The sequence below is a fragment of the Erpetoichthys calabaricus genome, chromosome 4, assembly GCF_900747795.2.
Source record: "Erpetoichthys calabaricus chromosome 4, fErpCal1.3, whole genome shotgun sequence".
Lineage (NCBI taxonomy): Eukaryota > Metazoa > Chordata > Cladistia > Polypteriformes > Polypteridae > Erpetoichthys > Erpetoichthys calabaricus.
In genome coordinates this window covers 10,488,231-10,514,883 of record NC_041397.2, presented here as the reverse complement: position 1 = coordinate 10,514,883, position 26,653 = coordinate 10,488,231, and the positions used below count along the sequence as shown (strand labels likewise).

The window sequence follows — 26,653 nt, the reverse complement described above, 5'->3', positions numbered from 1 at the left end:
TTTAACTCCTATCATCATGAAAATGATATCAAGTATACATCTCAGTATTTTAATTATTCAGAGAGCTGTAATATCATGAATGTAATGGATTCTGTGTCCTGTCGGAGGAAGAGAAAGCCTGGAAGCACATAGTGATTCACACATAGAAGAACACATACAAAACAAAGCATTTAACATGCTGCTTTAGTTACGATAGGATTTGAGAAACTAGTAAATTAAACGATTTTAAGAAGAAGTTTATGATGTTCTACTTTAATAACAAAATAAACTACGTGATTAAACTGGAAATTTCGAGATTAGAGTTGACATTTTGAGCTTTTTTTCCCACTGTGTGCATATTTTTTTTTTCTTTTCTCTGTACCCTAATAAGCTTCATATGACACTCAGATGGTGGGCTACGACTTGCCTTTTCACGGCGACTTTGATATGTGACAACTTCTTTTTTATTTCAGGCACTGTGCGACTTTCTGAACTTGAGCTTTTGAGTTTCTCCGACTCGCTATGTCACTCGATTAACTTCCTTTTGTTCTATATACCACTGTTTAAACCAATAAATAGTACATTTTTCCTTTGCCTCCACTTGGTATTCGCTGAAATTCTTCTGTTTTCCCCCATGCTTTTGCCATTGCCTTCTCACGGAACGCTGAGCTTAAGTCCTATTTATATTGATTTGCATATTCAAAGAGGTGTAATTCTGGGAGGAGTTTGGGGAGTGGCAGCAGGCACGTGCGTTACTTTTCACACTGACTGGGATTTATTGAGCAGAAGAACGTGGAAGTTGGCGTACGCACAGATTCAAGCATCTGGATTTTTTTGTGCATACACACATTTCCGCTTTTGCCCATACGCCATGTTATAGTGTAAATTCTACACACGGCGTTATGCATGAGGTCCCAGGTTATTTTATTACTTTCCATTTTCACAATAATCACTGGATATGGTGTCCTATTACACTTTGAAGAGAGAGGAACCATAAAACCTCTGGCTTGATAAGACAAGTCCGACAAAGACTTTAGAACTCATTTATTTAAGTGAAAGTAAAAAAAAACACAAAAATTAGCCAAGGAAAAAATCAAGCAAAAACAATTTGGCTGAAAAGGAAATCCGAAGCCATAATCCAAAAATTACAAACCCAAAAATGGCAGAAAAAACATAACAGAAAACCAGAAAAAAAAAAGCAACACTTCCAGAAATCTTCAAATGCGACTCCATGATCCACTGCTAGGAGTACTGACTGCTCAAAATGGGAGAAAGTCCAAAACATTCAGAGTAAGGATCAGGAGAAAAAATGGAATCAAAGGGCAAAACCAGAGAGAACAATTGAAAAATCAAAATCGCAAAGCAAGGATTGTTTCAGAAACCAGTAATCCGGTGTTTCTCAATCTTTTTCCACGTGTGCCCCATTTTTTCATATTAGTTTTTGTGGTGCCCATCCATAAAGTTTTTATGCACATTCATATTTTTGATTATATTGAGATTTACCCAACAACACTAAATTTTAATTTGGGAATGCACTATTGGCAGAAATGCTCAGGTTTGGATCAGAAGGGGGCATCGCTGATATTTTATCATCATCAAAATATACAGTTACACATGTGACACATTTAAAATTAAAATCCACGCGATAAAATATGCATAAAATTCAAACATTTCTTCGGTTTTCATTACATTTCATGAAATTTTTTAGTAATTTTAATAATTCCACATTTGAAATTATTCCATTCTATAATAATAATTTTATAAATACTCCCAAGAATACTATCACTCCTTATTTCTAAAAACAATAGCTGACATATTAGCGATTACAGAAGTTACATAAGAGAGAAGGATGAACTTGAATTGTGATGTTTGTTTACGGGCTGACAGGCCTATCGATACACGAGTCGAGATGAGTCTTGAAATGACAACTGACGCCACTGATTGAATTGAATCGACATGCAGAGAGTCGCAGACTGCTGCTTTTATCTTTATTCACGCCTCAAACTTTACATTCTTTATTAACGTTATTATAATGTCACAAGCACTGTGAAAACTATAAACAAAAAATGTAAACATACATTTTTTAACATTTTAGAAAGAAACAGAGCATAAATTAATAAATGAAACAACATATAATCAATTGCGTATTTTGCTCCATTTACCAACGGTGAAATCATTTTAAAGATTTTAGAGATCAGCGTTTGCCTTCCATTATTTCCTCACAGTTTCTCCACACTTCCGGTATTCTACGTCATTTCATCCCCTACATGTGGAATGATTTTGCGGTCATTTACACGAATACCACAGAGCCGATAGTCGACATACTCTGTGTGATTTTTCTACCACAAACAGATGCAATAAACAGGTTTGTTTCAATAAATAGCTTCTACTGTATGTCAATTTCCATTTTTTTCATGCCCCTCCCACAGGTTGAAAAACACTGCAGTAATCAAACAAAATCAAAAGAATTGCACATTGCTAAATTTTGCCTACTCTTGGATACAAAATAGCTGTCGAGACAACCCGTTCACTCTTCACTAATTGACTCCCCCTGATCTCCTGACCATAAAAGCCATACCCCTGGCAATTGGGGCCAACTTCATGATGACAGAATCCAGAAAATGGCAGGGTTCATTGTTAAAATAAAATGGCATCCAATAAGTTATCTTCTAAATGAAGGCAGCAATCAAGAAAATGACCTCGGAATTACATTCCTTGAGTATGAAGACCACAGAAACAACAAACACATTCGTGACACTAGGACCCTCTTTCTGACCTCAACATGGAGGCCGGAATCAGCAATAGTGTTGGATTGATACAAACATTTTGACTTTGGTTCCAATAAAAGCTCTTACACCAGTTAAACTTGACTTGCTTGTATGGGATGTTATATGATTTTAATAAAATCAATAAAATGTTTATAGATAGATAGATAGATAGATAGATAGATAGATAGATAGATAGATAGATAGATAGATAGATAGATATGAAAGGCACTATATGATAGATAGATAGATAGATAGATAGATAGATAGATAGATAGATAGATAGATAGATAGATAGATAGATAGATAGATAGATAGATAGATAGATAGATAGATAGATAGATAGATAGATAGATAGATAGATAGATAGATAGATAGATAGCGTAGTTGGTAGGATTTGAGCTAGATAGATAGATAGATAGATAGATAGATAGATAGATAGATAGATAGATAGATAGATAGATAGATAGATAGATAGATAGATAGATAGATAGATAGATAGATATGAAAGGCACTATATGATAGATAGATAGATAGATAGATAGATAGATAGATAGATAGATAGATAGATAGATAGATAGATAGATAGATAGATAGATAGATAGATAGATAGATAGATAGATAGATAGATAGATAGATAGATAGATAGATAGATAGATAGATAGATAGAAAAGCTCTTACACCAGAGTACTGGTACCAAAACGATGCCAAAGCACATAACGGGAGGATTTTGTTCCCACTCTAGCTACTTCGTCTTGCCAGCCCACACAAACGCGAGCAGCTCAGCTCCACTCTGCTTACCCATGATCCACCTGGGGCTCATAATTGCTTAATCAAGTTTGCAGAGATTTATGTATATTAAAAATGGATGAGTTTATAAATACTTGGGATTAACAGTACAGAGTAATGCGGATTGTGGAAGAGAAGTGAAAAAGAGAGTGCAGGCAGGGTGGAGTGGGTGGAGAAGAGTGTCAGGAGTGATTTGTGACAGACGGATAGCAGCAAGAGTGAAAGGGAAGGTCTACAGGACAGTAGTGAGACCAGCTATGTTATATGGGTTGGAGACGGTGGCACTGACCAGAAAGCAGGAGACAGAGCTGGAGGTGGCAGAGTTAAAGATGCTAAGATTTCCACTGGGTGTGACGAGGATGGACAGGATTAGAAATGAGGATATTAGATGGTCAGCTCAGGTTGGACAGTTGGGAGACAAAGTCAGAGAGGCGAGATTGCGTTGGTATGGACATGTGCAGAGGAGAGATGCTGAGTATAATGAGAGAAGGGTGCTAAGGATAGAGCTGCCAGGCAAGAGGAACAGAGGAAGGCCTAAGAGAAGGTTTATGGATGTGGTGAGAGAGGTCATGGGTGTGGCACAGCAAGATGATGAGGACAGGAAAATATGGAAGAAGATGATCCACTGTGGTGACCCCTAACTGGAGCAGCCAAAAGAAGAAGAAGAAGAAGAAGAAGAAGAAGAAGAAGAAGAAGAAGAAGAAGAAGAAGAAGAAGAAGAAGAAGAAGAAGAAGAAGAAGAAAAAGGAGCAGTGGTCTCCTTTGGAGTTTTGGGCATGGTAATAATACAAATATGGTTTCAAAGAGCCTGGGGCCACTTGGAAACTCGGACATGAGTTGCTGGTACTGAATGTTAGCATAATGCTGGTATAGTACCATTTTCCAGATTGGTTACTTTGGTTATTTTTTGTACTGGTTCGCCACTTAACTCCAAAGCCTACGTCACACTAGGTTTCTTTTACAGCAATTTTCAGACATAGCCTTCATTTCCATAATCATAGCTCCTGTGAAGCCAATCGACTAACCTGACGTGTCTAACGACTGAGACCAACTAGTCTATGACTGGCTGGAATAGAGTCAAACAGGGTTGATTTTTCTCGTTAAGTCGGAGGAGTGGGATCTGTACGCAGTACAGCTGACAACCGAATGAACCAATGAATGCTCATCTGCATCTGAATGCATCAAATTCAGCAACAAGGATGAAGAAATGAGTCTTGAAACTCACAAAGAGAAGAGGAACTCACTTGTCTGATGTCTCTTATTTGACATATCATAAGAGAACGGAAAAAAGAAATAAAAGGCAGAGATTGCCGATGAACTTGCTGGAGTTGTTAACTTTTTATAAATTGTCACTACATCAGACAGCACGCTATTGGTTTGCCATAACTAGGGGCGAGCACAAAGATCGATGCTCAGTCGATAAATGTGACCTGACCTGTGATTTTCAGTCCGGTGCAGTGACAAGTTCAGCGACTGCAGTCAGCAAACCTGACATATCCCACTACAAAAAGTCCAGGTCTTGACACTTTATACTGATGTGTTCTCTTCTGCTGTCTCTGCAGAATGGAAGACTGGTGGCCACTCCATCTCTGACATCACTTCTGTGTCCATCAGCCAGGACCCTCCCCCTTTCTGCCTTGTGACCTCACAACCTGGAAATCGACCATCTGTGATGAAGTCGCCTCTGTCGAGTCGTTCCTGCATTTGTTGTATGTTTTCTTTGCATGATGCTTTCCAGCTACATGGGGTCACCAAGGTGGTACCCTAACTTTTTATCATTGTTGGTGTCTTGTTTTTGACATTAGCTAGTAGCTAAACATGTGGACTTGATGGACAGACTGGTTTCCTCGTTTGTCAAGTTTCTTATCTGGGCGTAATATGTGGGTGTGGGGGGTACAGAAGAGCTGTCTTAGGTCCTTCCTGACACGGGAAATTATCTCCACTGTGTCCATCTGGCTGTGACCTTCTGGGCAGCCCCTAATTTTTCATGGAGTTGAAGAGTGAAGGGTCAGTCGGAAGGTGACAGAGAAAGAGGGATGCCAACTGGTATGACAGTTTGAAGTTTTGGTGGAAAAGTGCACAAGGCAACCCACCCGTTCCATAGAGGTACAGATACAGAATAAAATGGATCATACAAGACGACGTCAATCAAGGACCATGCAAACAAAAAACAAAAGACAAAACACTTGCATTGTACTGATGCAGCAGGCCTAGTGTTGTAATGTGCTGCAGCAACCATGATGGAGCAGGAATGATGTCTTATGTAAGGTGCGGCGATTACAAAATTATCAGGCGATTGTTTGCCCACAGCCTTGTGCCGTTACGTCCGTGATGACGATTACCACCTCCTGTGAAGTGGCCACTGCCAGTGGCCAAGTCAACAAATACTTCAATCGCCGGGCCTGTTTTGAGTTTCATAATGAAACAGAGCCGTGTTTCATGCTGCCAGAAGGCTCAAGCAATTGCCACATGCTAATTTGAGATAAAACGTTTCAGCATGGCCAGGTAAAACAAAGTGGCCGTTCTCTAAGCACGATCTGTCCATCCGTACGAGACGTCGTTAACTAAGTGCTTCCATATGGCCCCTAGAAGCTGAGATGACCTCACTAGCTGCAGCTGTTTACGCTTAGAGGTTTTCACTGCTTGAAAGCCGCACTATTGTTTTCCCAAGGAAAGAGCTGATTCCCTTAGGTAGAAAGTAAATCCAATACTGTACTGTTGATGTGATCTGGAAAACAACAAGCGGGCTGTTGTCCACGGACTGCTAAGCGGAAGAAAGTTGTGGGCACCAGTCCAGGAAACAAACACAACTGAGCTTGAAGGGGGCTTCTGCTCTGCCCAGGCACCAATCGACCGAGGAGCAGCAGCGAGGGGAACAGTGGTGGAGTGATCGGTACTCTAGGGTCCCCTCCGGTCACCTGTTTCAGCAGGCATGTTCACCTCGCCTCTGCTTTAGTGCATAGCAAAGACACACAATGGCAAGAGAAAAGTATGTGAACCCATTGGAATTAATCATATTTATGTATGAATGTTTCTTAAAATTCATGCAAGTTGCAATAATGAACAAACACAGTCCGTTTTAACCAATTAACCACAAATTCTTGTATTGTTCGTGTCCATTTTGAATATGTCATCGAAACATTCACAGTACATGTGCACTCCTAGTCTGTAGACTTCAAAATAAAAGCTAACTGGAGACAGGAGCTGGTAAACCTGAAGTCCAACCAATAGGACGAGATTGGAGGTGTGGTTTAGACAGACTGGGAGGAGCTTAATGGCACAGTCCATCTGCATGTTAAATAAGGAAAGTGTATAGAAATACGTGATGCCCTGTTGTTAATTCTCACATTGCGTTATTTAAGTTAATTCATCTATTTACTTATTAGTATTTATTATTATTAATATCATTAGGGTGTATCCAGCAAGGGGTGCATTCTCCCTGGGAATAAATCATTAGGGATTGCAGCCATTACTAAAACCATATATATATATATATTGTCACGCACGTGCGATTAGTGAGCAGCGGAACGACTCAAAACGGGACGGGAAATCATATGTCAGACGGGAATGGCGGAGTACTAACCTCTCTCTCTTTATCTCTGCAGAAAGAAGGACGCACCGCCACCATGAATCCACCTGAACACATGAAAACAATACTACACTTCCACCTTCCCTCTGTCTCTCCCCGATGACGTCAACAATCCCAGCATCCATCACGGTTCCTTCCCAGCAGTCCATTCACCTACTTCCGGTCCCTCCATATAAATGTTCCCCTCTCCGCCATTATGGCGCTGTATATCGAATGCCAGTTTTGAACTTATTCTGTACAAACCTTATCTTTCTTTACAGTATACGGGGCCGGAAACCCCAAACCCCAGGCCAGGGGGTGGCAGGGTGCACTAAACCTTCTCCTGTTATCTCTACAGACCAGCCGCAGGAAAACCTGATTCAGTGCTGACGTAGCCAGTTCTGGCACCCAGAAGAAGGTCACTTCTGGCACACAGGCTGATGTCAGAAGGACATCACTTCCAGTTCCCCTACATCAGTTCCGGTCTGATCCCTCAAAGCCGCCATCTTTTCCAGCCCTCGTCAGTTCTGTCTTGGACTCCGCATTGTCAACAGCTTTGTGCTATTTCAAAAAACCACTTGAAGTCAAGACTATTACATGGGTGGCTGCCTCAGACCTTTTTAAGTGTGTCGAGTCTGTTCATTTTTACTATATATATAATATATATATTATATATATATATACACATATATATGTAATATATATATATATATATATACAGTAGAAATATATATATATATATATATATATATAGGGCGGCACTATTGTGCAGTGGTAGGGCTGCTGCCTCGCAGTTAGGAGACCTGGGTTCACTTCCCGGGTCCTCTCTCCGTGGAGTTTGCATGTTCTCCCCGTGTCTGTGTGGGTTTCCTCCCACAGTTCAAAGACATGCAGATTAAGTACATTGGTGATCCTAAATTGTCCCTAGTGTGTGCTTGGTGTGTGTGGGATTGGCTCCAACAGACCCCCTTGACCCTGTAGTTAGGATACAGCGGGTTGGATAATGGATGGATATATATATATAGTGGACCACCCTAACCTAACACAGACAGGCAGACACAAGTTTGCCACACAACACACACTTTTATTTACAGCTGTGAGTGCTTTTTCTGATCCTCACAGCACAGTACATCGCTGCAGCAGTATAGCAAAAGTAAACACAGTCCCTTCTCTTTGCTAGTTCATCCGCCTCCTCTTCTTTTCGGTGAGCTTCGTCCACCTCCTCCCGACTCTGGCTTCTCAAATGGAGTGAGGTGGCTCCTTTTATTCAGCACCTGGGAGTGCTCCAGGTGGCTCATTATTATTAGCTGGAACCTCTCCTAGGTGTGGTGGTATTCAAGTATAAGGCTTTGCAGCTCCCCCTGGCAGCCCCCATTGGAAGCCAACAGGACTACACCAAATCCAGCTCCCAGCGTGCCCTGCAGGAATCAGGTGTGCCACAGCCACCCTCCCAGGAGGGTGGCCCTCTAGCATCCCAGGGGAGGTAGTGCCTCGCAGATGCTCTTTCCCCAAGTCCTTTCATCCAGTTGAGATTCTGGCTGGGTCATGGCCGAGGCCACCTGTCATAATATATATATATATATATATATATATATATATATATATATATATATATATATATATATATATATATATATATATACGAGGGTTGTCTGGGTTCCGCGCCAAATCACTCGAAATAAGTAGCCAAGGATTTTTTTTTCTATTTTTCTCATGTACTTCGATCCTTTTTAAACTTTTCCAAGTATTCACCGCCAACATCAATGCACTTTTGGGCTCTTCTGACCCACGCTGCAAAACACTCGCGAAAGGCTGACTTTGGGAGGTTGTCCAGCTGTTCTTTGACAGCTGCAATCAGTTCCTCTCGAGTTTCGAAGTTGTGGCCTCGCAGGGGTTCTTTCACCTTCGGGAAGAGCCAAAAGTCACGTGGTGCAAGATCGATTGGCCAATGTTGAACTTGTCAAGTAAAAACTTGCACCATTCCACGCGAGCTTGCTTTTGTTCCACAGTCAGCAGCCTTGGAACCCATCGGGCACATTTCTTTGTAAAGCCAAGATCTCGTCGAATGATGGTGTCGACAGCATACCGGGTCATCCCAAGTTCCAGGGCAATTTTCCTGATGGTCACACGACCATCTTTTTCCAGGAACTCCTTCACACGATCAGCATTTCTGCCATTAGTTGAACTTCGCGGTTTCGGTTCACGTTCTTCATCGTCAAAGTTGAAGTGGCCTGTGCTGAAGCGCTGGAACCACTTAAAAACCATCGTCTTCTTTGGAGCATTCTTCTTGAAGATGCGAGAAAGTTTTTGGCAGCACTCTTTAGCTGTTAAACCATCAGAAAAGTCGTAAAAAATCATCACTCGAAAGTCACGCACGCACGGAGTCGGGAGCTTCGCCGCTAGCGCCGGCTGTGCACTCTCAGTTCGTTTGCTTCTCCTGTTCATTCTGAAGGAAGAGAGGGAGCAAAACATCTGAACAAAAACATGCAACCACTTGAATAATCCCTCTACACAGCAGAACAGGTTTCGACAGGCTGACACTCGAAAAAACGATAAAATTCCGCACGGAACCCAGACAACCCTCGTATATATATATATATATATATATATGGTAAAAACAGGTCTCAGAAGATCTGCGATCAAGTATTGTTGATGGGTGTGGGTTACCAAGTAAATACAAAGAGATTAGACATTCATCAGTCCATAATTAGACACAGTTAGGTGTAGAAATGGAGATTATTTAGTACTATGGCTGCTACCCCCCCTCCACCCCACAGAACAGGACACCCAGCCAAGATGACTCGAAAGGCAGAATGATTAATGAGGTATAACAAAGAACCCATTAGTAACAGCTAAATACTTGAAGGAATCACTGGAACAGGTGACCATCTCTGTTCATGAGTCTACCAGAAGCAAAATATTGAACAGGCATGGTGTCCACAGCAGGACACCAAGGAAGAAGCTGCTGCTTTCCATAAAAACATCGCTGCACACCTGATGTTTGTCAAAGACCAACCTTGACACTGTTGGGAAAGTCTACTGTTGACTCCTTAAACTAAGGATGAGTTTTTGAGAATACAAAGCAGTACATGTGGCATAAAATGGGCGCCGCGTAGCAACGTCATCCTGGTGGAGGAGGCATCATCACTGTGGGTTCCAGGATAGTTTGCCACAATAGAGGGGGAAATTATTCCTGAAGTTTATCAAGCCATCCAACAGGATAATGTCAGGGTGGCTGAAGCTCAATAGAAGTTGGGTGATTCAGCAGGAGAATGAGCCAAAAACATCAAACTAAATCTCCTAAAGAATGGCTTCAAAAAAAAAACCAAGAAAATCTGACATTTGGAGTGACCCGTCAGAGCCCAAGGTGTAATCCCCCAAACACCAGCCCACCCGTGCTGTTTACCTGTACTGACTGTGTCATTGGGCTCAGCTGAGTTTAGTATAAAAAAAAAAAATCAAAAAGTGAGGTTTGTCACACCTCAAACCAAAAAAAGAAAATGTGGGGACAAATACCGTGTGCCAACTGGGATAGCCGGCCATCCTAAATGACCCTGGTCTGGACAAAGGGGGTTAGAAAAAGGCAAGAGACCATTCCGTCATTCACTACTGGGAAGAATCCTTCAAATCACCCACACAACTTTAATGTCAGTTCAAAACTGTTTAAGTTATAGCAATATAAGATATGAAAAAAATCATCAAACATACGTTAGACTGAATTTATATCAATGTTGTTATTATTATAGATGAATTAACTACTTTTTCATTTATATTATTGTTGTGATGTGATATTTTACATATAACTTGATGAATATTTTGTAATGTATATCTTTATTTGTAATTTAGACAAAGCAATGTAATTTAGTGTTTACCCCCCTCCTTAGGAATGGGTCTGTTTGAATTTTACGACAGGATTTGGGGGATGTGTGTTTTAAACCAGTTTGGCAAGTGTTTCTTTGCTAAAGTCATTTCTACCCCCGCAAATGGGCTAAGGTGTACTTTAACATATGGTTTGGGGGCAGGTGTTAAGATGTTCTATTTCCCTATTGGTCTGAGGTATGGCTGTTTGGAATTGGCTTGTCTCAGAGGCCTTTAAGTACCATGATGTCCTATTGGCTCTCGGGGTTGGACAGAACATCTATAAATGTATGTGTTTAACCTCACAATCTCTCTCTTACTAACCAACATCTGGAAGAAGCATCTCTCTTGGTATCCTGTGATGAAGAGCACAGCTCAGCAGCCATTTTGAACAAACATGTGGCTGAAAGCTGAGCACCAATGATGCTTTAACTAGAGACATTTAAGTAACTAGAAGACTGTGTGCCGCCTGAACTACATATCATCATTTAATCAGGTTGTATGGTTGCCAATATTCAAATGTACTTTGCATTTTGTTATTATTTCTGAATATTATCAATAATACATTATTTTATGTGTAACTTAACTTCTGCTTGTCTTTTTACTACATCTAATTGCCTGAGGTTATAGATATAGAAGGGAAGGTGGGGATAAGTTATATACAATAATACCTTATAAACAGTGGTAAGTCTGTGAGATTAGGCATTCTAAGGCTACATATTAATAATACAATTGGGGAAAGTAGAGCAATATATATTACTCTACCAAGACAAAACAATTATCTATCTATTTATTAAATAGTGCCTTTCACATCTATCTATCTATCTATCTATCTATCTATCTATCTATCTATCTATCTATCTATCTATCTATCTATCTATCTATCTATCTATCTATCTATCTATCTATCTATCTATCTATCTATCTATCTATCTATCTATCTATCTATCTATCTATCTATCTATCATATAGTGCTTTTCTATCTGTTATATAGTGCCTTTCACATCTATCTATCTATCTATCTATCTATCTATCTATCTATCTATCTATCTATCTATCTATCTATCTATCTATCTATCTATCTATCTATCTATCTATCTATCTATTATATAGTACCTTTTCTATCTATCTATCTATCTATCTATCTATCTATCTATCTATCTATCTATCTATCTATCTATCTATCTATCTATCTATCTATCTATCTATCTATCTATCTATCATATAGTGCCTTTTCTATCTATCTGTTATAAAGTGCCTTTCACATCTATCTATCTATCTATCTATCTATCTATCTATCTATCTATCTATCTATCTATCTATCTATCTATCTATCTATCTATCTATCTATCTATCTATCTATCTATCTGTTATATAGTGCCTTTCATTTCTATCTATCTATCTATCTATCTATCTATCTATCTATCTATCTATCTATCATATAGTGCTTTTTCTATCTATCTGTTATATAGTGCCTTTCACATCTATCTATCTATCTATCTATCTATCTATCTATCTATCTATCTATCTATCTATCTATCTATCTATCTATCTATCTATCTATCTATCTATCTATCTATTATATAGTACCTTTTCTATCTATCTATCTATCTATCTATCTATCTATCTATCTATCTATCTATCTATCTATCTATCTATCTATCTATCTATCTATCATATAGTGCCTTTTCTATCTATCTGTTATATAGTGCCTTTCACATCTATCTATCTATCTATCTATCTATCTATCTATCTATCTATCTATCTATCTATCTATCTATCTATCTATCTATCTATCTATCATATAGTGCTTTTCTATCTGTTATATAGTGCCTTTCACATCTATCTATCTATCTATCTATCTATCTATCTATCTATCTATCTATCTATCTATCTATTATATAGTACCTTTTCTATCTATCTATCTATCTATCTATCTATCTATCTATCTATCTATCTATCTATCTATCTATCTATCATATAGTGCCTTTTCTATCTATCTGTTATAAAGTGCCTTTCACATCTATCTATCTATCTATCTATCTATCTATCTATCTATCTATCTATCTATCTATCTATCTATCTATCTATCTATCTATCTATCTATCTGTTATATAGTGCCTTTCATTTCTATCTATCTATCTATCTATCTATCTATCTATCTATCTATCTATCTATCTATCTATCTATCTATCTATCTATCTATCTATCTATCATATAGTGCTTTTTCTATCTATCTGTTATATAGTGCCTTTCACATCTATCTATCTATCTATCTATCTATCTATCTATCTATCTATCTATCTATCTATCTATCTATCTATCTATCTATCTATCTATCTATCTATCTATCTATCTATCTATTATATAGTACCTTTTCTATCTATCTATCTATCTATCTATCTATCTATCTATCTATCTATCTATCTATCTATCTATCTATCTATCTATCTATCATATAGTGCCTTTTCTATCTATCTGTTATATAGTGCCTTTCACATCTATCTATCTATCTATCTATCTATCTATCTATCTATCTATCTATCTATCTATCTATCTATCTATCTATCTATCTATCTATCTATCATATAGTGCCTTTTCTATCTATCTGTTATATAGTGCCTTTCACATCTATCTATCTATTTTTAGTTATTTATTTGCCTGTTTGATTATCCTTTTTTATTGTAAGTCTATTTTTTACTTCTTGTAAATCACTTTAACCTACATGTTTTAAATGAAAATGTGCTCCATTTATCTTTATTCACTTATTAATTCATCTATTTAATTTTTACTAGCTGTAAGTTTACTCTGCTGACGTAGCTCTCTTTCTCAGGGGTGGTGGTTGATTTGTTTTCAATCCTATCTTTGCAAAAATTGATTTGTACGTATGGAATGGTGTGTGATTTCAATAAAATCAATAAAATTGAAAAAAAAGAAAATGTGCTTTGTAAATAATAATAATAATAATAATAATAATAATAATAATAATAATAATAAAAGAGAAACTTTACCCTGTAACCCTGCAAAGAGCCCATGAGCCACATAACTAATATTAAGCATCGGCAGCAGCTTTTCGAGTTTTGTTCAATTTTTAGATACATACCTGCTCAAAGGTGTTACACTGAAAGTCTTCAAATCCAAAAATGTCCAGTATCCCAATCTCAAGTGTTGGATCTCTGTAAGGTCAAAAAAAGGAGAATTAACAAAAAAAAAACAATCAAACATGATAGAAAATCTGTAGGCTGCAGGGAATCAGCGAGCCACTAGTCCAGGAAGGATGACCTTCATCTGTCTGAGGTAGTAAAGCAAGTCTGCCCAACACGACTCCTACACTGATGTACATAAAGCTCTTCAATCTGTTACTGCATTAGCACATTTCTACAGTTTCAGTACAGTTGTGAACAGAATGGGTCCTTCAGCCCATCAAGCTTGTCCATCCTATTCACGGAGAATCAACAACAACATTTATTTCTAGAGCACATTTTCATACAGATGATGGAGCTCAAAGTGCTTTACGAGACGAAGAAAGAGAAAAAGACAAAAATATAAAAATAAAATTAGGCAATACCAATTAACATAGAATAAAGTAAGGTCCGATGGCCAGGGAGGACAGAAAAAACAAAAAAAAAACTCCAGACGGCTGGAGAAAAAAAAAAAAAAATCTGCAGGGGGTCCGAGGCCACGAGACCACCCAGCCCCCTCTAGGCATTCTACCTAACATAAATGACCTCAAACAGTCCTCATTGTATTCAGGGTTCTCATGGAAGAACTTGATGATGATGATCATGTGGACTTCTGGCCGTATAATCCATCAATGGAGGGACATCACTGTGCTTTGAATAGGTGGTGGGGGTGCAGATCAACATCACAGAAAACCGGAAAAAGAACAGAAGAATCAAAATAAAATCAAGTCGAGATTTGAAGGTCCCCAGAGTCCTACTCGCCACAACACTACTTTGTCACTTAGCCCTTGAGTCACAGTTTGTTTGCGCAAAGAAAAACGACTTTTGTTCTAAATGTGCCCTTAACAAGTTTTTGTTTTGTTTTTAAAGAGTTTATTTTAATTACTAATCCATCCATTATCCAACCCGCTATATCCTAACTATAGGGTCATTGGGATCTGCTGGAGCCAATCCCAGCCAACACAGGGCACAAAGCAGGAAACAAACCCCGAGGAGGGCACCAGCCCACCGCAGGGCACACACACCAAGCACACACTAGGGACAATTTAGGACCGCCAATGCACCTAACCTACATGTCTTTGGACTGTAGGAGAAAACCCATGCAGACACGGGGAGAACATGCAAACTCCATGCAGGGAGGACCCGGGAAGCGAACCCGGGTCTCCTAACTGTGAGGCAGCAGCGCTACCCACTGCGCCACTGTGCCGCCCTTAATTACTAATTCCTTTCGTAATTTTACAAACTTCAGTCATGTCTCCTCCTAATCTCTGTTTTCTTCATCTGAGAAGGTTCAGCTCCTTCAGTATCTTATCTTAGTCCGCCTATTCGCTCTTCTCTGGACTTTCGCTAGTGCTGCTATGTCTTTATATGTAATATGGAGACAAAATTGGAACACGGTCCTGCAGGTGCAGCCCCACTGGTACATTATATAGCATAGGCATGATCTCCATTGACTTGCACTTCACACATTTTACTGAGTCTTGTGGATAGATGCTGCAGTAATCCAACGCCCCCTTGACACTCTGATATTGTCAAACTGCTGCTTTATGTCTGCAGTTATCTCAACAGGTCTGACTCCTCTCTCAGGCTTCTTCGTTCAGATCTGAAAGTGGTGATCTGACCCCAAACACATTTTTGTCATTGTGTGCCGATTTACATTTACATATTTGGATGACACCTCTATCCAAGGTGACTTACAACATTTATGATACAAATGCACATGCTCAGGGTCACACAGTGCCAGTACCGGGATCTGAACCCACAACCTCAGGGTCTGAAGTCCAAAGCCTTAACCACCACACCACACTGCCTGCCTGCTGATCAACTGGCAGAAGACAAGATTTTAGGAGTCAACATGGGGCTCAAATTCATGGCTGTCTATAGGCGCTTTCCCACTACAGGAACTTTTTAGAAACTTGGGAACTTGTGTAGCGTTCCGACTCCATGAACTTGGGGCCATTTGTAGTTCCTGGTACTTTTCTTCAGCTCCTTCTCCAGGGTGTGCACTTTTTGTTCAACCAGTAAACTAATCGTGGGTGGGGCTGATTGGTTGGCCAGAAGCACTGGCACCATGTCACAAACCTTGGAGACTTTGGAGAGTAAACGGTGGAGATGGAGCATCGTGCTTCACATCATATCACCCTTCACCGCCACCCCTTTGGTATGCCGTGCCATACACTGCATTGAAGCAATAACCTCCTCCATATAGTCATGGTTGGTTTAAAGGTGGTGGTGGTGGTGGTGGATTGGGGTGAGGACGGTCCTCAATGAACCTGTGAACTCCCGATTGCTTCACATCACCCTTCATTGCCACCTTCTTGATGTATTTCGCCAAGCACCGCTTTAAAGCAATAACCTCCTCCGTTTAGTCATGATTGGTTTGAAGATGGTGATGGTGGTGGATTGGGGGGTCCTCAATGAACCTGTGAACTCCACACTTTGCATTGCATCACTCCTCATTGCAACCTCCTTGGTGCACCACGCCACGCACAGCATCGAAACAATAATCTCACCCGTGAAGTCATTAATCCAATAAGGTGTGGGGGGTGGAACCCAATAAACTCTTGAATTCCCAATCACAACAGACTTTGCACCGCATCACTCCTCATTGGTGCGCCATACCATGCACCACGTTGAAGCGATAATCTACCTCGTGAAGATTCAGTTTGAAACGATAAGGTGTCCCCTGTGAACTCCCGATCGTGCCTCACTTCACACTGCATCCCTCTTCTTTACATGTCACATGTTTTGCATAGGGCGGCACGGTGGCGCAGTGGGTAGCGCTGCTGCCTCGCAGTTAGGAGACCCGATTTCACTTCCCGGGTTCTGTCTGCGTGGGTTTCCTCCGGGCGCTCCGGTTTCCTCCCACAGTCCAAAGACATGCAGGTTAGGTGGACTGGCAAGTCTATATTGTCCCTGGTGTGTGATTGGTGTGTGTGTGTGTGCCCTGCGGTGGGCTGGCACCCTACCCAGGGTTTGTTTCCTGTCTTGCACTCTGTGTTGGCTGGGATTGGCTTCAGCAGACCCCCGTGACCCTGTAGGTAAGATATAGCGGGTTGGATAATGGATGGATGGATGGATGTTTTGCATAACGGTTATAGTTGTGCACTGTGTGCGGGAACGCAACCCACAAAAGTGACCAGGGCCACAAGTAGGCCAGGGTCTAAATTGTAAGGGTTCCTGAAAGCAAAGTTTCTGCCTTGGGAAAATGGCTTATAATGCCTGATTTATTTATTCTTTAGTCATTTTTGCTGATTCAGTATAGTCATCGGTGCACAGTCACGTCACAGTCATCTGAATGCATTGAAAAATTAATTTGAAGAGTCAGACATTTTGGAGTTGAGTCTCTTTTCCCTTCATTCTGAATGTAGCCTCAGTAGCCTGTAGCGACCCAGCGGGATGAAAGCAGCTGAGAGGGACTTTTCTGCTCATCTTTATCATTGTGAATTTTCTCTGTTATTGCAAGAGCAGTTGCCCCTCTTGTATCCTCCATAGATTGTACTTATGACCAGAAGACAAGCTTATCTATCATCAAACCAAAAGGGGAAGAGCAAAATCTTCAGACAGCTAAGTTGATTTGCCAGAAAATTCTCTAATGAAAAATCGTGCAGAGCTAAACCTCTCTTGTTATTTCAAAACATTCCAATATACATCAATAAATTTCTATGCAATAAATAATAATAATTAATAATAAGCAATAAATAATTTGTGAATTTCTCCTTGGGATTAATAAAGTATCTATCTATCTATCTATCTATCTATCTATCTATCTATCTATCTATCTATCTATCTATCTATCTATCTATCTATCTATCTATCTATCTATCTATCTATCTATCTATCTATCTATCTATCTATCTATATAAATGAGTCATCCATTCATCCATCCATTATCCAACCAGCTATATCCTAACTACAGGGTCACGGGGGTCTGCTGAAGCCAATCCCAGCCAACACAGGGTGCAAGGCAGGAAACAAACCCTGGGCAGGGCGCCAGCCTACCGCAGTCAATAAATCATTTTTTAAGAAATTAGATTCAAGCATAACCTCATTTATTTGGAATTCCAAACATCCACATATCCAAAGGGCGACCCTACAAAGACCTAAGGCAGAAGGTGGCATGGCACTACATACAGTGCATCTGGAAAGTATTCACAGCGCATCACTTTTTCCACATTTTGTTATGTTACAGCCTTATTCCAAATTGAATTTGATGCCACAAGCTTGGCACACCTATCCTTGGCCAGTTTGGCCCATCCCTCTTTGCAGCACCTCTCAAGCTCCATCAGGTTGGATGGGAAGCGTCGGTGCACAGCCATTTTAAGATCTCTCCAGAGATGTTCAATCGGATTCAAGTCTGGGCTCTGGCTGGGCCACTCAAGGACATTCACAGAGTTGTCCTGAAGCCACTCCTTTGATATCTTGGCTGTGTGCTTAGGGTCGTTGTCCTGCTGAAAGATGAACCGTCGCTCCAGTCTGAGGTCAAGAGCGCTCTGGAGCAGGTTTTCATCCAGGATGTCTCTGTACATTGCTGCAGTCATCTTTCTCTTTATCCTGACTAGTCTCCCAGTTTCCCACAGCATGATGCTGCCACCACCATGCTTCACTGTAGGGATGGTATTGGCTTGGTGATGAGCGGTGCCTGGTTTCCTCCAAACGTGACACCTGGCATTCACACCAAAGTGTTCAATCTTTGTCTCATCAGATCAGAGAATTTTCTTTCTCATGGTCTGAGAGTTCTTCAGGTGCCTTTTGGCAAACTCCAGGGGGGCTGCCATGTGCCTTTTACTAACGAGTAGCTTCCGTCTGGCCACTCTACCATACAGGCCTGATTGGTGGATTGCTGCAGAGATGGTTGTCCTTCTAGAAGGTTCTCCTCTCTCCACAGATGACCTCTGGAGCTCTGACAGAGTGACCATCGGGCTCTTGGTCACCTCCCTGACTAAGGCCCTTCTCCCTATTGCTCAGTTTAGATGGCCGGCCAGCTCTAGGAAGAGTCCTGGTGGTTTCGAACTTCTTCCACTTATGGATGATGGAGGCCACTGTGCTCATTGGGACCTTCAAAACAGCAGAAATTTTTCTGTAACCTTCCCCAGATTTGTGCCTCGAGACAATCCTGTCTCTGAGGTCTACAGACAATTCCTTTGACTTCATGCTTGGTTTGTGCTCTGACACGAACTGTCAACTCTGGGACCTTATATAGACAGGTGTGTGCCTTTCCAAATCATGTCCAGTCAACTGAATTTACCACAGGTGGACTCCAATGAAGCTGCAGAAACATCTCAAGGATGATCAGGGGAAACAGGATGCACCTGAGCTCAATTTAAGCTTCATGGCAAAGGCTGTGAATACTTATGTACATGTGCTTTCTCAATGTTTTTATTTTTAATAAATTTGCAAAAATCTCAAGTAAACTTTTTTCACGTTGTCATTATGGGGTGTTGTGTGTAGAATTCTGAGGAAAAAAATGAATTTAATCCATTTTGGAATAAGGCTGTAGCATAACAAAATGTGGAAAAAGTGATGTGCTGTGAATACTTTCTGGATGCACTGTATCTTTCAATTTTATTACTGGGCGGAAAATATACAAGCTACAGAAACCTGGACATGGACACAAATAAATGAAGAGACACAGGTTTGGTCCGCAATAGAAATAAAATCCTGCAGTACTTCTTTACATTCCCTGCTTTGTGCCTGAAGGTTGCCGGTTCGAATCCCCATCATTGCCAAAAGAGATGCTACTCTGCTGGGCCCTTGAGCAAAGCCCTTAACCTTCAATTGCTCCAGGGGTGCTGTACAATGGCTGACCCTGCACTCTGACCCCAAGGGGTATGTGAAAAACCAAGCAATTTCCTTTGGGATTAATAAATGCAAGTTATCGCCAGTATACTAACAACCCAATTGTGCTTCACTCAATCAGAATATAGAACAAATGTAGGAAGTATTTTAAGATAAAGAAGCTTTTATCTGCATTATAACCTCCTTCTTCCACCCTCTCAAACATATGCAGTTTTTAATGCCTGGAAAACATTTGGGATTAAATCACTTAGAGATCTGTACGTAGACAACGTCTTGGCATCCTACGAACAATTACACTCCAAATTGAACTTTCCAGCAACACATTTCTTTCACTACCTTCAAATTAGAAACTTTGTTAAACAGAACCTGCCCAATTTAATAATAATTCTTTGCATTTATATAGCGCTTTTCTCACTACTCAAAGCGTTCAGCAATTGCAGGTTAAGGGCCTTGCTCAAGAGTCCCTATTGGCATTTATGGGATTCGAACCAGCAACCTTCCGCTTGCCAGTGCAGATCCCTAGTCTCAGACCCACCACTCCGCCTTAATGTCCCTCACCTCTCACCTATCTCTATGCCGGAAAAAATATGAATCAGTCTTGAGGACTCATACAGCATTTCCGTAATATATAAAACCATTTTACATTCCCTCCCTTTCAAAGATCTCAGAGTACAATAAGAAAAGGATCTCTCACTCAACATCTCAGAAAAGGAGTGGAAAGTAGCAATGCACAGAATTCACTCGAGCTCCATATGTGCAAAGCATACAATTATTCAACTTAAAATTATAGATAGATAGATAGATAGATAGATAGATAGATAGATAGATAGATAGATAGATAGATAGATAGATAGATAGATAGATAGATAGATAGATAGATAGATAGATAGATAGATAGATAGATAGATAGATAGATAGATAGATAGATAGATAGATAGATAGATACTTTATTAATCCCAAGAGGAAATTCACAATAATATACAATTATATATCGTGTTTCCAGGGCAAGAGCCAACCTGTGAATGTTGCAATCGAGCTCCAGCCTCACTGGGTCACATGTTTTGGGCCTGCACCAAATTAACATCATTCTGGACCAAAGTCTTTAAATGCCTTTTGGACAGCCTTGGTGTCATAATCCCTCCTAGCTGTGTTTGGTGAGCTCACAGAGGGGCTTAAAGTGGAGAAGGACACACAAACAGTAATGGCTTTTACTTCACTTATAGCACTGTGACAGAGGCCAGGACGCCCCTTCTGTGTATGTTCCAGAGGGAGCAAGCATGGGCTGCACAGTACTTTCCCCAGACTACTTCGTGGCAGCCCCCCAGGGTGCCTCATATACCCGCAGGGCTCCATTGGAGATGGACTTCTCCACAGCCCTGTTGGGATTCGGGGTGGCCACCAGGACGCTCTGCAGGGGTTCCTGGGCCCGCCTGAGCCGTAGTTCAGCCACACTTGGAGGTGCAATCGGAGGCAGATGGTCAAGCACCATCTTGAGCCTGAGTCGGGAGGAGGTGGACAACGCTTGCCAGGAGGAGTGGTGGTGGAGACCAGTGTGTTTTGTGTAGTGCTTGCGGTGTTTTTGGGACTGTGTGCTGCCTGTGGGACACGGGGAAGACGTGCCCCACAGGTGAAGAAAAATAAAAGTTTGTTGGCTTTTATACGTGCCTCTGGTGTCAGTCTGTGTCAGGTTGGCGCCTATATAGCGCCTTTGTTACACACGTAGACTTGTCTTGATCAACTGGAAGAATCCTAATTCTCCTCTGTTAAGTCAGTGGGTAACTGATGTTCTCTACTATTTGAAACTGGAAAAAATCAAATTCACACTTAAGAGGATCTGTGTAGAACTTTTTCAAAACCTGGCAGGATTTAATTAATAATATTGTAGATTAAGCATTTAAATTGAGGAAGTGGATTCTCTCCCCTCCTTTTTTTCCTTTTTTAATTTGTTCACTCTCTTTATTTTTAATTATTTATTAATTTACTTATTTACTTATTTTTACTAGCTTAAAGTCTTTTTTTTTGTTTTGAACCAAGTCTTGGAAAACTTGACTTATGAAATGTTATTTTGATATATTGTGTGTGAAGAAACTAACTGGAAGGGGAGTAAGGCCAGGTGGATCGGAGGTGGATTCAAATTGTTCTATCATGGTGTGGATGGGAGGAGAAATGGGGTAGGAGTTATTGTGAAGGAACAGTATGTCAAGAGTGTCCAGGAGGTGAAAAGAGTGTCAGACAGAGTGACGATTATGAAGCTGGGAATTGGAGGTGTGATGATGAATGTTGTCAGTGCATATGCACAACAAGTGTGGTGAGCAATGGATGAGAAAGAAGATTTCTGGAGTCAGATGGATGAAGTGATGAACAGAGAGTGGTGATTGGAGCGGATTTCAATGGACATGTTGGTGAAGGGAACAGTGGAGACGAAGAGGTGATGGGTAGGTATGGTGTCAAGGAGAAGAATGAAGAAGGTCAGATGATAGTGGATTTTGCCTAAAGGATGGACATGGCTGTGGTGAATACGTATTTTAAGAAGGGTGAGGAACACAGGGGATGTACAAGAGTGGAGGAAGATGCACACAGGTAGATGACATCCTAGGCAGAAGAGTCAATCTGAAGGAGATTGAAGACTGCAAAGTGGTTTGCAGGGGAAAGTGTACTGTAGTTAAGCAGCATAGGATGGTGGTCTGTAGGATGATGTTGGAGATTAAGAAGAGGAAGAGAGTGAGGGCAGAGCCAAGGATCAAATGGTGGAAGTTGAAAAAGGAAGACTGCAAGGTTGAGTTTAGGGAGGAGGTGAGACAGGCACTGGGTGGGAGTGAAGAGTCACCAGACAGCTGGGCAATTACAGCAGATGTAGTAAGGGTGACAGCAAGAAGGGTGCTTGGTGTGACATCTGGAAAGAGGAAGGAGAAAAAGGAAACCTAGTGGTGGAATTAGGAAATACAGGAGAGTATACAGAGGAAGAGGATGGCAAAGAAGAAGTGGGGTAGTCAGAGAGATGCAGAAAGTAGACAAGAGTACAAGGAGATAAGGCGCAAGGTGAAGAGAGAGGTGGTGAAGGCTAAAGAAAAGGCGTATTATGAGTTGTATGAGAGGCTGGACACTAAGAGGGAGAAAAGGACCTGCAGGCTACAGAGAGGGGCCGAGCTGGGAAAGATATGCAGCAGGTTAGGGTGATAAAGGATAAAGATGTACTCACAAGTGAGGAGAGTGTGTTGAGCAGATGGAAAGAAAACTTTGAGAGGCTGATGAATGAAGAGAACAAGAGAGAGAAGAAGTTGGATGATGTGGAGATAGTGAATCAGGAAGTGCAACGGATTAGCAAGGAGGAAGTAAGGACAGCTATGAAGAGGATAAAAAATTGAAAGGCCGTTGGTCCAGATGACATACCTGTGGAAGCATGGAGGTGTTTAGAAGAGATGGCAGTGGAGTTTTTAATCAGATTGTTTAATGGAATCTTGGAAAGTGAGAGGATGCCTGAGGGGTGGAGAAGAAGTGTACTGGTGCTGATATTTAAGAATAAGGGGGATGTGCAGGACTGTAGTAACTACAGGGGGATAAAACTGATGAGCCACAGTATGAAGTTATGGGAAAGAGTAGTGGAAGCTCAGTTAAGAAGTGAGGTGATGATTAGTGAGCAGCAGTATGGTTTCATCCCAAGAAAGAGCACCACAGATGTGATGTTTGCTCTGATGATGTTGATGGAGAAGTTTAGAGAAGGCCAGAAGGAGTTGCATTGCGTCTTTGTGGACCTGGAGAAAGCATATGACAGGGTGCCCGAGAGGAGCTGTGGTATTGTATGAGGAAGTCGGGAGTGGCAGAGAAGTACGTAAGAGTTGTACAGGATATGTATGAGGGAAGTGTGACAGTGGTGAGGTCTGCGGTAGGAGTGACGGAGGTGGGATTACATCAGGGATCGGCTCTGAGCCCTTTCTTATGTGCAGTGGTGATGGACAGGTTGACAGATGACATTAGACAGGAGTCTTCGTGGACTGTGATATTTGCTGATGACATTGTGATCTGCAGGTTGAGGAGACCATGGAGAGGTGGAAATATGCTCTAGAGAGAAGAGGAATGAAGGTCAGTAGAAACAAGACAGAACACATGTGTGTGAATGAGAGGGAGGTCAGTGGAATGGTGAGGATGCAAGGAGTAGAGTTGGTGAAGTTGGATGAGTTTAAATACTTGGGATCAACAGTAGAGAGTAACAGGGATTGTGGAACAGATGGTGAAAAAGAGAGTGCAGGCAGGGTGGAGTGGGTGGAGAAGTGTATCAGGAGTGATTTGTGACAGACGGGTATCAGCAAGAGTGAAAGGGAATGTCTACAGGACGGTAGTGAGACCAGCTATGTTATATGGGCTGGAGACGGTGACACTTACCAGAAAGCAGGAGACAGAGCTGGAGGTGGCAGAGTTAAAGATGCTAAGATTTACATTGGGTGTGACGAGGATGGACAGGATTAGAAATGAGGACATTAGAGGGTCCGCTCAGGTGGGATGGTTTGGAGAGAAAGTTAGAGAGGTGAGATTGCGTTGGTTTGGACATGTGCAGAGGAGAGATGCTGAGTATATTGGGCTAAGGATGCTAAGGACAGAGCTGACAGGGAAGAGGAAAAGAGGAAGGCCTAAGAGAAGGTTTATGGATGTGGTGAAACAGGACATGCAGGTGATGGGTATAACAGAAAAAGATGGAGAGGACAGAAAGATATGGAAGAAGATGATCTGCTGTGGCAACCCCTAATGGGAGCAGCCGAAAGAAGAAGTAGTTATTTATTATTAAAATCAATAAAATCCCCAAAATAAATTACAGAGAAATCTTGCAGAGTAATCACTAAGCATCTGCAAACTTCGTCAATGAAGGTCTGTATGGCGTCAGCTTATTGTACTGGCTCAAGGTGAGAGAATCACAAATTTGAAAATGGGATCTGGTGAAGTGAACTGGTCAAAAAACAGGCAGCAATCGATACTAAAAGAACTGCTGACATCAAACAATAAGAACAATACCCCAAAAATCAGAGTCTAAAGTCGGGGAAAAAAAGCTTCGTTCACGAAACCGGCAAGTCACTCGGAGAAGAAAAAAGGCTAATGAAAATATTTACTACTAGCCAACCCGCGGCGTACCATACGCCGCATAATCAGGCTGGGTTTTTAATGATTTTTAAGCACAGGGAAAAAATTAACATTTGAAAAATCCGGAGGAGAGGGTAAGGACGCCGAAGCCTCACGAAGCATCAACACGTTTGAAGCAATTGTGTCGGAAATCGTATTGAAGCTTCGAAGCATTTAACACTCACCTCTGTAGTGACACTTCCTGGCCATTTTTATTAACGTTACAGAAACTTATGATACACTTCAATGACGTCTGTTAAAACTCGTATTGCTTTTATTTTTTCGCAGCTACATAGTACGGCTGCTTTGCAGTAAGGAGACAGTGGAAGATTGTGGGTTCGCTTCCTGGTTCCTCCTTGTGTGGATAGCAAATTATCCGCGACAAACTGTTTTACACGCTGCAAACCAACCCGAGGCGTAGTATACGCCGCTTTTTCAATGTTTTTTAAGCAGAGGGAAAAAAATGAACATTTGTAAAATCCGTAACGCTGCTTTCAGTAAGTACAATGTACACGCATTTAGTTTGTTGGTGTCTTTTTGCCAGCTGTCTTTCCTGGTTTGGGCTGTTTTTGCAGTGTTACCGCTTGTGCATATTAAATCTTGAATTCTTTTGAGTAACTAATTAACTAACACACACCCACCCACTCAGCTTGTGTGAAAAAAATGCGCCCGTTCTTTCATCATTTTGTTGCAGCAATATACATTGTGTTTTCACTCAGCGCGGAGGTGCGCATTCATCTCGGATTATTACATCCAGCTAATCTGCTACACGACTGCGTTTGAAAAACCAACTTATCCCTGATGAGTTTCACCGGCATTAATGATTAGGAATCTGGTTGGAACAAAACACTTCAGCCACAGGGGTTCAGCAGGACCGAGTTTAGGAAACACCGCTGAACACTCGTGGCTCTTGCCAACTCACGGCGTATCATATGTCGCATAATTATGTATTGATGGGTGAACACTTTCTGAACGACACAGTTGTCCAAACAGAAGTGAAAGTAAAATCGAGCCTGGTGCATTCTTTAACTGCATTCTCTGTCTTGTAGCGCAGTGGTAGTGTTGCTGCTTTACAGTAAGGAGACTGTGGAAGATTTTTGGTTCGTTTGGGCTGCATTTGCAGTGTTACCGCCTGTGCATATTAAATCTTGAAATCCTTCGAGTAACAAATTAACTAACACCCACCCACACACACACAGCTTGTGTGAAAAAATGCGCCCGTACTTTCATGATTTTGTTGCAGCCTATCAAAGACTTGCTGCCCCCAACTCAAGGTGGCTCAGAGGTCCATGTGTAGCGTACAACAGATGAACATAAATGACGCCGTTTTTTCGGAGGCGTCGCGTCCCAGTTAGTGGGAGTGGCTCTGTGAGTTGTCGTCGTATCCAATGGTCATAGAGTTGGTGGGCGAGGCTCTTTCCTACTTGTCGGCGGCTTAGTGAATCCACGCCTCTTCCTGCGTGCTTTCATGGTTGTCTTGTTTTGGTGTGCGTGCTTTCATGGGTGTCTTCCCCTTTGGCGGCGACTTTGTGAATTATATATATAGATTGGTGGGGTCATGTTCGACAAACTCTAGGACCAGCCTGTTATGTTTCTGCAAGGGA

General features: G+C 41.2%; 1 protein-coding gene across 2 annotated transcripts in view; it reads right to left on the bottom strand.

The window, feature by feature from the left end:
- The window catches only part of myo16 (myosin XVI), a 774,098-nt gene that overhangs the window by 297,689 nt on the left and 449,756 nt on the right, over positions 1–26,653 (bottom strand). For both annotated transcript variants that reach the window (XM_051926297.1, XM_051926296.1), the window contains exon 21: positions 14,063–14,135. In XM_051926297.1, the coding sequence (XP_051782257.1) occupies positions 14,063–14,135 (73 nt within the window). The remainder of the gene's footprint in view (positions 1–14,062; positions 14,136–26,653) is intronic.